Source organism: Symphalangus syndactylus, chromosome 5, assembly GCF_028878055.3.
Source record: "Symphalangus syndactylus isolate Jambi chromosome 5, NHGRI_mSymSyn1-v2.1_pri, whole genome shotgun sequence".
NCBI classification, from domain to species: Eukaryota; Metazoa; Chordata; class Mammalia; order Primates; family Hylobatidae; genus Symphalangus; species Symphalangus syndactylus.
Genome location: NC_072427.2, coordinates 26,394,258 through 26,406,883, shown reverse-complemented (window position 1 = coordinate 26,406,883; position 12,626 = coordinate 26,394,258). Strand labels below are relative to the sequence as shown.

General features: G+C 44.5%; 2 protein-coding genes across 2 annotated transcripts in view; both read left to right on the top strand.

Moving 5' to 3' along the window:
• Positions 1 to 4,424, top strand: part of TMED3 (transmembrane p24 trafficking protein 3) — a 104,089-nt gene extending 99,665 nt beyond the window's left edge. The window contains exon 4 of the mRNA XM_055277521.2: positions 4,307 to 4,424. Within this exon, the coding sequence (XP_055133496.2) occupies positions 4,307 to 4,409 (103 nt within the window). The 3' untranslated portion in view covers positions 4,410 to 4,424. The remainder of the gene's footprint in view (positions 1 to 4,306) is intronic.
• Positions 4,425 to 5,050: 626 nt separating this feature from the next.
• The window catches only part of MINAR1 (membrane integral NOTCH2 associated receptor 1), a 60,086-nt gene continuing 52,510 nt past the window's right edge, over positions 5,051 to 12,626 (top strand). Inside the window, exon 1 of the mRNA XM_055277516.2 lies at positions 5,051 to 6,464. The gene's annotated coding sequence lies outside the window, so the exon portion shown is untranslated. The remainder of the gene's footprint in view (positions 6,465 to 12,626) is intronic.

Sequence of the window (12,626 nt, the reverse complement as noted above, 5' to 3'; positions counted from 1 at the left end):
CAGGGATGCTGTCACACACTTGGTGGGCTCTCTGGTCTCAGTGAGTCCTGCTTACATTTCCACCTCCCTGGCTCTCCTGACTCTTCCTCTATATGCTGCCAAGGCAGACCCAGTGTCTCAACTTCATTTGCTGAAGGCTATTGTTGAGTGAAAGCTTGGAGGAGCCATTCCAGCAGTAAGTACAACTGGCTCTACCTGAGTTTAGCAGGATATTAAACCCTGAGTGAGGGGAGAGTGCCTCTACATCAATAAACTCTCCCAACGCAGCCTTATATTCTCCTTGTCACCTTTCCCTGCCCCAAACCTTCGAGATACTGGGGCATTTGCTCCCTAGTTTCTATTAGTACATATTAGCCAGTTCTTGAAATTCTTTGAGTTATGTGGACTATTTCTTCCCAAAGTAAGGGCTCTATATCCCTGTTCTGTTCAAACTGAAGCCAGACCCTGGTTATTGATCTGGAGGCAATGAGGGAAGATGGGGGCAGATCTTGGAGGGGACAAGAATCATCCTGCAAAGTTTTATGTCAAGGGTTGGCCACCTACAGCCCGAGGACCAAATCTGGCCCACCACTTGTTTTTCTAAATAAAGTTTTATTGGAACACTACCATGCTTATTTGTTTATGTATTGCCTAGAACTGCTTTCAGACTAAAACAACAAAGCTGAAAAGTTGTGATAGAGGCTGTATGGTCTGCAAAGTCTAAAACATTTTTTACCTGGCCCCCGACAGGAAACGTTTGCTCATGCCTGCTTTGTCTGAGAGCCAATGGGTAGTAGTCCATTGAGGATTTATGATATCTGTCTAAGAAAACTTACAAAGAGAGGAATTAGGTGGGCAAAGAAGCGGGGCATGCTCTGGTAGAGAACCAGATTGGTTTTTGTTCAGCCTTCCAGCACTGCCATTTACTAACTGAGATTTTGGGCAAGTCATTCAGAGGACTAGTTCCTACCCTTCCTGCTTTACAAAGTCGTTGGAAAGATCAAATAAGACAATGGACATAAAACCACCTGGCAAACTGTAATGTGCTATAAAAATGGGAGGTATAATTGTTCGCTCCTCAATATCCTGACCTTCCAACCCACAGCAAGGGAAAAAAATTCTTCATCTGTAATGATGTAAGAATATTTGGTGTGAAATCCCTCTCTGCTCACATCACTCTACAGAGATCTTCCTTATGCAAGTTTGGTTTGCAAGCCCTGCTTAGAGGACTGGAACACCCAGTTCCCCTTGCCAGGCTGGGTTGCACCTTCTGCTTCTGCCAGTCCCAGTTCCTCCCATCGGATGCATGAGTCACCCATAGGCTTTTCAGAGACCTATAGCATCTATGATCTGAGTGCTGAGGAGCAGTTTTGAGCTTAAGACACTGACTCCCGAGGTGGTCGGAGCCATAGGGCATCTGCAAAGAAGTGATATTTAAAGCTGTAAGAGGGATTTTAATGACATCATTTGAAGGAGAAAAGAGAAGTCAGCCCCAGAGAGAAACTTCAGGGATGCCTAAATGTGAGTGAGAGGAGGAAAGAATTGAGCCATGGAGACAGAGAAGGAGTGGGAAGAGAGGTGTGGGGAGAACTCAGAGAGAATGGCCCCTGGAAGCCAGAAACCCAGGGTCCAGATCTGGGATGGTCAGTTCTGTGCTGTGTGGCTTTGCATAAATCACTTGACCTCTCTAGGGTTTCATTTTTCTCACCTTTAAAATGCAGGTGGAGAGAATTCCTGCCTCCCAGGCTTGTGAGATTCAAAAGAGGAAGAGCATAGAAGTACCACATGAAGCATTTTAAAGGCATAGCATCTTTCCCAGGGCAGGGAAGAAGGGCCCACGGCTTCTCTGTATTCACATTTTTATCTCACTGTCAATCTGTCTTTTGGTCTCTGTAATTACATTGTCCTAATACAACTTAAATTAGAAAGATACAAGAAAACTTGACTCAATATAGATTTCTTTGTTAATTCAAGTACAGAGATTCTCTCAAAAGCTTGATTCCATGATTGCTTTTTCCTGAAGCCTATAACCTGCATTACTAAGAAGGCAACAAGAAGTCTTTAATGCCTGGCAACACATTTCCAAATGCACGATGCATCCTATAAGGACAGGTCAAGGAGTTACAGTCTGCAAGTGCAGAGAGAGACTTTTCTTGATGAGCAAAGGTTCATTTGAGGCACTACTTTGGAACACTCCTTCTCAGTTCAATTTGGCACTTTCAGATATTCAGTGCCAATCTTCCAACCAAAGGATGTCCTCACAGATTTCTATAGATAAAACCATTATAGGAAATCAATGCGCTCCTGCATTTTCCATTATAACACAGCCACAATGCCCCAGGTATAGGCAGGGGAACCAAGAGGTAATGATTGGAGGTAGGGCGAGGGAGCATCTGTATTCCGTTTGCAAAGTCACAAACACTGCTCAGAGTTCATGCAAATGGGCCCACTAACATTAATTTGCTGGACAATTGTTTCGCAGTGTGAACCTTGATTTCTTCATGTGTAAAATAAGGTCGTTGGAATAGATTTCTTATACATCTCTTTTAAAAAGAATATTCTGTGTTCTTTATTGAGCATTCAACCAAATAAAAGCACTTTGTCTGAATGTTTTCCTCAGCCTTCTGCTTTTATTAGAAAGTTTTGGTTCGCATTGTAAGAAAAGAATGTCTTTGGTTTGCCTGGAGCCGGCTGACAGCTATGTATTATGGGTGAAATTTTGTTAATAGTGAAGAGGCCAAGGTTCCAGTTTGGCTGCAGCAAACAACTTGCCATGTGACTGTAGATTAATTATTTTGCTGTTCTGAGCCCAATTTTCCTGAACTGTAAAATAAACTAGAGGGTACATAAGAAATTGGTAACCTTAGTTGCCCCTGTAGAGGGGTAAACTAATTACCTGAAGATCCATTTTAGGAAATTTTGTGCTGAGTTTAGATAAGAGGTATACTCGATTGGATTGGTACTTTTCGCTATACCCTATGCTCCTTTCATACCCGATGAATTTTACACTGTACACATGTACCACCTATTCATTAAGTAAATAATTGTTTAAAATGAAAAATAAGTTCATAGGCCTGGGAGGTTTATATATTTCCTTCCAGAAACATAGCCCATAATTCTATATGCTTAAAATGGTTTATAGTGTTCCCTTTCTTTATCAGCCTCATGGTTAAATAAACAAGACATTAAATATTATAGATTCATAGAAAACTAGGTAAAATGACAAAGCAACCCATTCTAATTCAAGATATTAATAACTGTGAAAAGACCCAATTTTTCCCATCGGAATGAAGCATCTGTTCCTTATTACTGACAGCATAGGAGAGGGTGATGCTGTCATCTAATTGCATCTTCCTAATTGGGGAGAGCACTTGGAGGGGCAACTGTGATGTGGCCAGCAAAAGAGCACAACTATCACAAAGACAGCCAGCATGCCAGACAGGATGTTCACTGCAACTGGATGAAAATTGGTTTAGGTAATACAATAAATTCCATCACTAGCTTAATTTAACAGGAAATGACTGCTATTTGGGACCTACAAAATATTCCTTGAAGATTTCCCATAGGTGTTTAAGCTTTAAATTGTGGAAAAAATGTAAGATACGTGTGAAATATATATATATGTGTGTGTGTGTGTGTATACATTCTCATAGATGCATATATATAAATAACAGCCCAGGATAAAGGAAAAATAAAATTATGAAAGTTGGCAGCAACCTCTCAGAAGCAATGATTTGCAAGTGCTTCAATCTAAATTATAATTTCCCAAGTCTATCACAATAAATTTCCAGAAACATATCTTGCCTTTTTAATGAAAATATATTGACAAGAATGTCACATCTATATGATAGTGTTTTATGTGTCTTTTGACCCCTGATGTCAAAGCATCCTCTTTATATTTGTCTTACTGATTTGTAACCTGAGAACAAGAAACATGCTGGTTGCTCATAATTAGCAATAGCAAAGAAATTTTCAGAATTCCAGAACTGATCATTTTATTTAATCACTTAAGGTATGCAGGAAAAAATAGTTGCAGAGATATTAGGTAACTCACCCAGGGTCAAACAGGCACCCAGGGGAAAAGCAGGAACTAGAGCCTGTTCAATATATCTTGTGGTTTCCAAGAGCTCCCCATTTCCGGCAGGTGAATGTGTAACCTTTCTGGCTAGGGGAGGATAATTAGGGCCAGCAATAAAGGTAAATTCTTCCACAAAGGGGCTAGGCAATCAACAGAACTAGAGAATGCAAATGGAGGGCTTTATCCTGGGCAGTTCACGGTTCCAAATTTCATCCTTTAAATCTTTTTATCTCTTTGAACAATGATGAGATTCAGAGGAGCTTATTGGAAGGAGCTGGACAAGATGGTCGACTATACGCAGCCAGGTGGAACACCTGCCACCGAGGGGCTGGGACGACTGGCACCCTCCTAACAGATCTTCAGCGAGGAGGCACTGAGAGTGGACGGAGGGAAGACACAGAAGCTACGCTGAAGTGGGAGGAAGCCGCTGCATGGGGCTACCATGCACTGGGACTAGCTCCTGGGCCCCAATGACTCCAGGGGAACAGTTGAGTTAAACTGGCAAGGAACAACCTGCTGTCACCACAGGCCTCTGGAATCCCGGCAAGAGGAGACCCCTTGACCACCACAGACACTTGAGCTGGCAGGGAGAGTTGCATGGAGAAGTGGTAGGGGCAGAACTTCAGCCTGGGTGGAGCCCAGAGGGTTTGGTGTGGGAGCATTTGCAATAAAGCATAGCCGGGGACACCCATCCCTCTAGGCTCTACTTGCTCCCATAGCAGACTTTAACCCTAGGGGAACTGTTGAAACTAAATTCTTCAGGGTGGTCTTGCCTGTCAGATGAGGCCAGTTCAACAACCTGAGCACCCCTTGGTTTTCTGGTCTCTCCTGGAGCCCCAGACTGGCCATGCCTGCTTGCAGTGCAGCCTTGGGTAGCCCTGGGGGCCCGCATCACAGCTCCTGCACTGGCAAACCACACCATGTTTGCCAGTGCAGGAGCTGTGATGCGGGCCCCCAGGGCTACCCAAAGCAGAAAGCTCCAGCAGAGCAGCCCCTATGGACATGTACCAGCCCACCCACTTCCTTCCTTTACTGCAGTTTCCTCTGGGCCCATGGCCATCCCCCCCAGTCACTGCTGGTGCACATGTGAGCAGGTAGATCTTGCCTTCTCTGCCCTGCCAGTGTGCATGTGTGCATGTGCCCTGCCCTGACACTGCTGCTGGCATAAGTGAACTCAGCCTCCTCCTCCCCACACCATGCCATCATTGCAGTCAAAGCCTTGGCAGGCACAGAGTCCACCAGCCTCACCTTCACCAGTGCCTTGCCCCTGCACTAACACTGCTGCTGGAGTGAAACTAGGCAGGGAGAACAGTGGACCTTACCACATCCTGAGCAGCCACCCCTGGCTGCAAGAACTCAGACAGAGGGTGCACGCAGACCAGCACCTGCCAGTCTCCTGCTCCCATGCTAACACCATTACCAGTGGGACAGCATGCGAAGTTGCCATTGAGGGTGGGGGGCCCACCTTCCCATGCCATGCTGCCTCCACTGCTGCTGCCAATGCCCACGTGGAGGCTGGCACCTGGGCACCCCCTAGCACGCTGCCATAGCCAATGAGCATGCACCCTGCTGCGCTGCCACTGCCACTACCACTGGCACATGTGAATGAGGACAGATTCCACTGCTACTGCCCTACAAAATGCTTTGGCTGGCTTGCCAGCACCCATTGGAGTGTTGTGACCAGCAGTCAGGGAGCACCTTGGCTGCACCCAGCACAGTGGGTTCCTAACCTTGAGGAGCCAGAGAACAAAGTTGGGCCTGATACCAATCCCCTAGGGTTAGAGTATGCAGTCTAGGAGTTGGAAGCCTAGCCTTGGCTCCCTGAAATTTTCCAGAAATGAAGCCAGTCATTTGAACTCATAACACAAGCAAACCCTCAAGGTCATCAAATAGGATACAAGAGAAAAAAAACCCATCCTAAGGACAGCAACTTAAAAGACTGAAGGAACATCAGTCTACAAACATGAGAAAGACCCAGAGCAAGAACTCTGAAAACACAAAAAACTAGAGTACCTTCTTTCTCCAAATGACCACACTAGCTCTCCAGCCAGGGTTCTGAACCCACACATGTACCCCTAAACTTAAAAGATTGTTAAAAAGGAGATCCAGAGAAGGACTGTAGCTGTGGACCCAAGCTCCCTTCAAAGCACTGGCAGGTCAATCGTTTGCAACACAGACAGCTGTATGTAGAGCTCTGTGATCCACCCAATTATTGGCTCATCAAGGAGTGTGACACATGCCAGATGCTCTGCAGAACCCCACAGAGGGGTTGCTCCTCCATGGAAACAACCAAGAAGCTTTGATCAAAGAGCCTGTATTGACTCCTTCAGTGAACTTCTGGATTGAAATAATCACCTTCTTAAAATAAACACATGGCGAGGTTTGAAGAGGGGAAATTGCCATCCAGGTAAGAAACCTTGGCCTTGTCCCAATTTAGTAGTGCTAAAGATGTGTTCATTTGAACATAGATCATGTGCTAGGTATTGGGAGGATATAGGAATGAGCATGGGAATAAACTTTATGTAGCTCTTTTTCAAGCAGGAACTTTACAATCTAGTTAGGATAAAGAATTATCTGTGAGTCCTGGTTGGACAGTGTGTATCCCAGCACTATCTAGGGGTAAGGATGCCCTCATACCAACCTCATCATGACTGTGCTAAGTGGCAGGTCTGACTTGGTTATAGAACTGGATACATCAGACAGTTTTAACTTTAAGCTATTAAATATTTGAGCATATCACTGTGCACTATGATGGATATTAATTTTTTATGGCTGTCTAGCACCTATTTCACCTTCTACTGAAAATGGCAGCCAGCTTTTCTCTTCTATGGGATACTGTCTAGGGGGAGGTGGGGTATGTTATTTAATTAGATCTTGCCTTTGTCTAGTTGTGAAATAGGGCACAGTAGGCTATTGATACACCCATTCCCTGAATGTTAATGATACGGGAAGAAGCAAAGGGACTGAAAACGTGGGGATCCCTGCATTTTTTGCTGTCAGATATTTGTTATGTGCTATGCTGGGGTTTCCTGCCTTCCTTTCTCTCCTGAAAGCAACACTACATCCTTCCTATAACTTCTCTTTCAATTCAAGCTAGCCAGTTTCAGATTCTGTGAGTGCACACAAAGAGCCCTAATATATAGGTTAAGATCCCCGTGTACTGAATTCCTCCTACCAAGCAACCTTCTACTTACATGCATGTTTTCAATCTTTCTATTCCCACGAACATGGCACACAAAAAATGCTCAATGATTTTTGTGGAACAAATGAATGAGTAAACCACAAGTACAGGAAAGTAATGATGTGTCAAGATATGTGATGTAGTCACGGTTGAAACTATGAAGAGGACAGAAAGCTGTAGGTAAGAGGCAAACCAGGGGAGATGCTAAGGTAAAGTGTAGCTGGAGCTGAGTTTTGATGGCTAAATATGGTATGAATGGATGGACAGGGAGGTTGAGGTATGGAGATAAGAATGAGGATGGTATAGCTAAAGAGAAGGCAGTTTTAGCGTGGTTGGAGATACAGGTGACCTCTTTGGACCAGTCAACTCAATTTCATAAATAATTATTGAGAACGTATTGTGTCCCTGTAATGTGCCTAGAGGGGCACTTGGGTTCAGAGATGAGTAAGACCCAATCAAATTGGGGTGGGATGGGGGAATTAACCTGGAGCATGCAGATAATTATAGCTCAAGGCATAATGCAGTGAGCACTCCAAGACGGGTACAAACCAGCACCCTGGGGTCCTCAAGGGGTTTGGATCTTGAGCATGTCCAATCTGTGATAAAATGCAGAGCTTTCCAGCAAGGTTAAGAGAAGACAGTCACGAATTTTAACAATGGGCCTGTGTTCAGCAACCATAGGTTGAATCTTTGAGGTTGCCCATGTCAAGATAAGGAATAAACAGTGATGCTGTGTTGGGTTCCTCATGCAGATGTGGGAAACCCAATGAGGTGTCAGGATAAGCCTCACATGTGGGAAAGCCCTACAGGCCTCCAGGGTGAGGGGCCCTGCCAAGTAGGACAGAGTGGGAAAGCACAGGGTGCTCACGGGGAACCAAGAGTTGCTGTTAGTCTGGAATAGGGACAGGCACACCCAGAGATTGATAGGCACCTACTGGGAAGGTCGTGACTCCAGGGCTGAGGGGTCCTGCATTAACAATGTCGGCCATAGGGAGCCACAGGTCAGTGGCTTGGATAAGACCATATGTCATTTCTAATAAGTCAATAAATGTGCCTTCTCAATATCCTCCAAAGCAGGAAGCAGCTACAGATTACCCAACTTGGGCCTTTTAATCTTATTTGCAATTTCTTGATCATATTTGTTAATCTGATATCAGGGGAATATTATTATTTTTCTGCCAAGGGTGGCTGAATTCTTTTGAAGTTGCAGACCAAAATCGGTAGTAGTTGTGGCAAATCCTTTGCACTGTGGACCTAGTTTTGGGAAATTATGTGATGAATTTGGATGAGGGCTCTACTTGATTGGATTGTGAACAGAGGCAACTTACAGAGGGTGCATTCAGGCCAGGTTCCTTAGGGCTGGCTGGATCTTTCCCTCCACATCACTCTAGGGGCTCACGTCTGAGTCTGTCAAAGCCATAACAAAAGCAGCGCTCCCAGAAAATGTCAAGAAGCATGAAACAGAAATTTTAATTACAGGCCTGTATGCTGAGAACATAGAGACCTGGAGATAACTCAGGGGTTTAACAAACAAAATTCCCATGGTGTGGCAGGAAAACTTATTTGTGTGTGTGTAGTAAGGCAATACTTTTAAAAGATTATAGAAAAAAACATCAACTTTCCCTTCTGCTCCATACCTTCCAGTTCTTATTCATATGCCAAGGTAGATATTGTCTTTGTTGCAATGGTAATACACAGTACATGATTCCTTTGCAGTTTTTGTTCACATAGCATATCTTAAATTTGTTTCTCTTTCAGATATTAATTTCATTTTAGTGGTCGAGGAACACATCATCTTAGTGAATATAGCATACTTTTCAAAATTCTTTTCTTAACACTGGAAACTTGTTTCGATCATAGCCAAAGCTGCCACAGACACCACTATGGATAGCTTTCGGAAAACGTCTCTCTTGGCTTCCTATTCTGCCTTTTTATAAATCAGTCTTAAAATTATCAGTTCAGCCCTGAATTGGCAGCTGGTATGCAAATTTCTTGCCTGGCACATCTGGAAAGGAGGGGCTTGTTTGCGATCGAACAGATTTCTTGGCCAAAAATATTGGCCAGCCAGGATCCACTGCCCATTATGAGAAATTCCTAGCTTGCCAGCTCTGTGATCTAAGTCTCATCTTACCAGGACAGAACCACTTCATTAATAATGGCAATCCAGTCTGATGGGGCCATTTTCTTCAGCTTCACGGTAGTGTAGAGATCTTCAAACATCTTGTGGAGTTTGATCTCTTCAAGGCAAATATAGGGCTGAGGGGGAAACTCATTATGCAAATAATCTGAGATATTGAAGGGCGTTAGAATAGCAAATGGGAAAAGTGGGACTAAATCTAACAATCGACCCCTGAGTCTGAGTGCCACAAATTCACAGCAGTCAGCAAGGCAGGCCGAGATCATTGTGGCTGGCTGAGGAACACTGTGGTTCTACCTTCTTAGCTTGCAAGAATACCCAGTCTCTAGGACATTGACTCCCAATCATCATGTGGTAAAAGAGGCCATTAGTGTCCAATGTGACTCCTGCCCCTCCTCTCAGCATCCTCACTACATCCATTTGGACACAGGGGAGGCCTTGACACCAGCTGACAATGAGCCCTTTCCTCAGGGTATCTGGAAAATCTCTACCTTCCCAGGGATTTGTAAAGTTTTCCTTTAGGCAGACAGCTGCCAGGCATCACATGTGCAACACAGGTACAGTGAGCTCACCTGGCTTTGTCCACCCACAGAGAGGGCCAGCAGGCTCCAACACAGGCAGGTACTCTGTCCAAGTTCACTTCTTGGCAGGAGGCTGCTTTCATCTTTTCTGCCCACTCAGACATAGGGATTTCAGTTGCAAATATTGCCAGGTTCACATAGTTCAATTACATCTCCTTAACAATCACAAGAATGTAGAATACACAGTTTAGGAAGCTGTTAACGTAAGCATCTGTCTATTAAATTGCAGATAGTTCCAGGCATCACTGCAGGATGAGTCTTATTAACCAAGGTTAATAATCCTTTCTAATCAGCACAGTATTTCTCCACTAGCGGTGGGCTTAGAAATCATCTATGGCACTTGTAAAATATGTGGATCCTGAAGACGGGCTTCTCCTCCAAAGCTGCAGCTCTTCCTGCTGAAATGGCTTGTTAGTGTCTGACTTTGTGTGGTTAAATGCCACCTGAAAGGGCTTCCTCCTTCATTAATTGGCGATCTCCTTCCTGGCCCTCTCCTGTGTCTTCCATCAGCTTTCCTGCATCCTTTTTATGAGGCTGCAGCAGCTGTGGTTAGAAATCATCTGTTTGCTGCTACAGGACCAGAGTTTCTCTGTTTTACTGTTTGATCCCCTCTGCAGTGTGGGCTCTTCGCTCTTCCATCTTTAAAAGTATGGAGCAAACACACACAGCAGGGCCAAAGGGAAAGCAGCCAGGCTTAGAGCCGTCAAGAGGCCTGACCATCAGGCTATTTGGTTTGATGCTCTGGATTAAAAGCTGGTTCCTGGTAGATACAAAAGCACATGTTGGAAATGCTTGCAGAGACTTGAAAAATAGCTGCTTCTTAAGGATTTTGAACACGGGCTTGGCCGTGCTGTTGACACTGTTTATCTGCACTTTCCATGAAGCCATGTTTTTACTAAGCAAAGATAAACTTTGGTCCAGTTATGGAATTATCATACATTCTAAATGAGTGTCATCCAAGTTAATGAGGTTTTACTGTAATGCGGAGTGCAAATGCAAGGACTGGGAAAAGGTAGAATTAATCATGTGATTCTCCTTGGAGATAAAGGATGGTAAGCCTGTCAGTTGTTTATGGGAATCAGAGTAGAAAGCCCCACTGCTTTGATCACACACAGCTGCATTTAAGGCAGAAATGTGGAATTGCAGACTAGAGAGAAATTGAAAGATCATCTTGCCCAGATCTTCCATTTATAGGTAAAAAAATGAAATCAGAGAGGTGAAATGCTTGTTCAAAGTCACAGAGCAAAGCTATTAAGAGCTAAAAATAGAAATTATTTAAGAAAGATGTTTAGTTGTAAACTGTCTTTTAAAAACACCGCTGTGAAGATTGATTTAGTGGCATTAGTATGGTTTCGCAGTCCCCTGCACCCATTCCGCCTATCCACAAACTCCATAGAAATGATATAAAATAATGTTTTATAAAGTATTCATCCTTGGAAACCACACTGGGTACTCTCAGTGTTGAATCTGTGATGGGTCCTTGAAAGATGACAGCAGAAAGCCACCAAGGAAAGCCCTAAGATAGCAGAGGGAAGGACAGCTGGGGACACCATAGGTGAATAACTTGGGACAGAGAAATGGGGATAACACTGAGGATGCTCTTTGTCAAAAGGTGGCAAAAGCTGGGGGCAGGAGGGAGCCCGAGAATAGCAGCAGGAATGCTGTTTTCCTCCAGCCGGAAAAGTGGGTATAGATGCTTGGACTGGAAAGGTCAGGCAGGGCCCTGGGGGAAAAGGGGACACTAATGCCCAGATGGACAGCTGCCCTGGGAGCCCGGCCAGCTGGCCTCACTCCATGAGCACAGTGCATTCTGCAGGGGTGATTCCTTCATCTTCTCCCAGCCCAGCAGGAGATCCACTAACCGAGTCTTGGCTAAGAAAACGAGCCTGCAATTAAAGCCAGCAAACATTTGCAGAGAGCAAACCCCATGTAAATGAGTCAATTCATCCAAACAAAGGAAGAGTTTAATTCTAAAGGAACACATCGACCCTACTGGGACTTCAGATATAATGTGATGGGTGTTGGTTCATGCCTCGGCCATAGGCTACCCTTCTTAGCTATTGTGGGGATGGGGAGTGGTGGCATGGTGAGAGGGCAAGACCTCGTAGGAAAAGGGATGGCAGGGAAGCTGGGAGGCAGAGTATTTCCTGCCCTGGGATTATTCTCAGACTGAGCTGATAAAGTGGGAACTAGCTAATCAGGGGACCCTGGAATAGTTTCTGGTGTCCTGGAACTCTCAGAAGCCTCATGACTCAAGATAGGCTCCACTGAAATTTAAACTGAAGTGGATCACCACAAGTGTCAGATGGTGCCAGACTTCAAGTGGGACCTGAATGAGCTTGGACTTTGCAGTTGCAGCCTGTGACTGTCCACTGGCCAGCTGCGTGGGTGTCCCCCAACATGCCCTCTAGAGATACCAGGTTTCTTTTTCTATCGAGAAATGACTGCAAGTGGAAGCTGGTAACATGTAACCCTTTATGAAGAAGGGGCTTTGCTGTCTATGTGCAACAGGTTCATGTCATCTCTCCCTCCCCCAAACAGCACATAGTTAGGATGGAAGAAAGATATTTTATAACTAAGAAGATCTTGGAAATAAAAACATGAATGCTAAAATAAAATGTTCAATAAACGAGCTGAATAGAATGACTAGAATCAAAGAGTGAATTAATA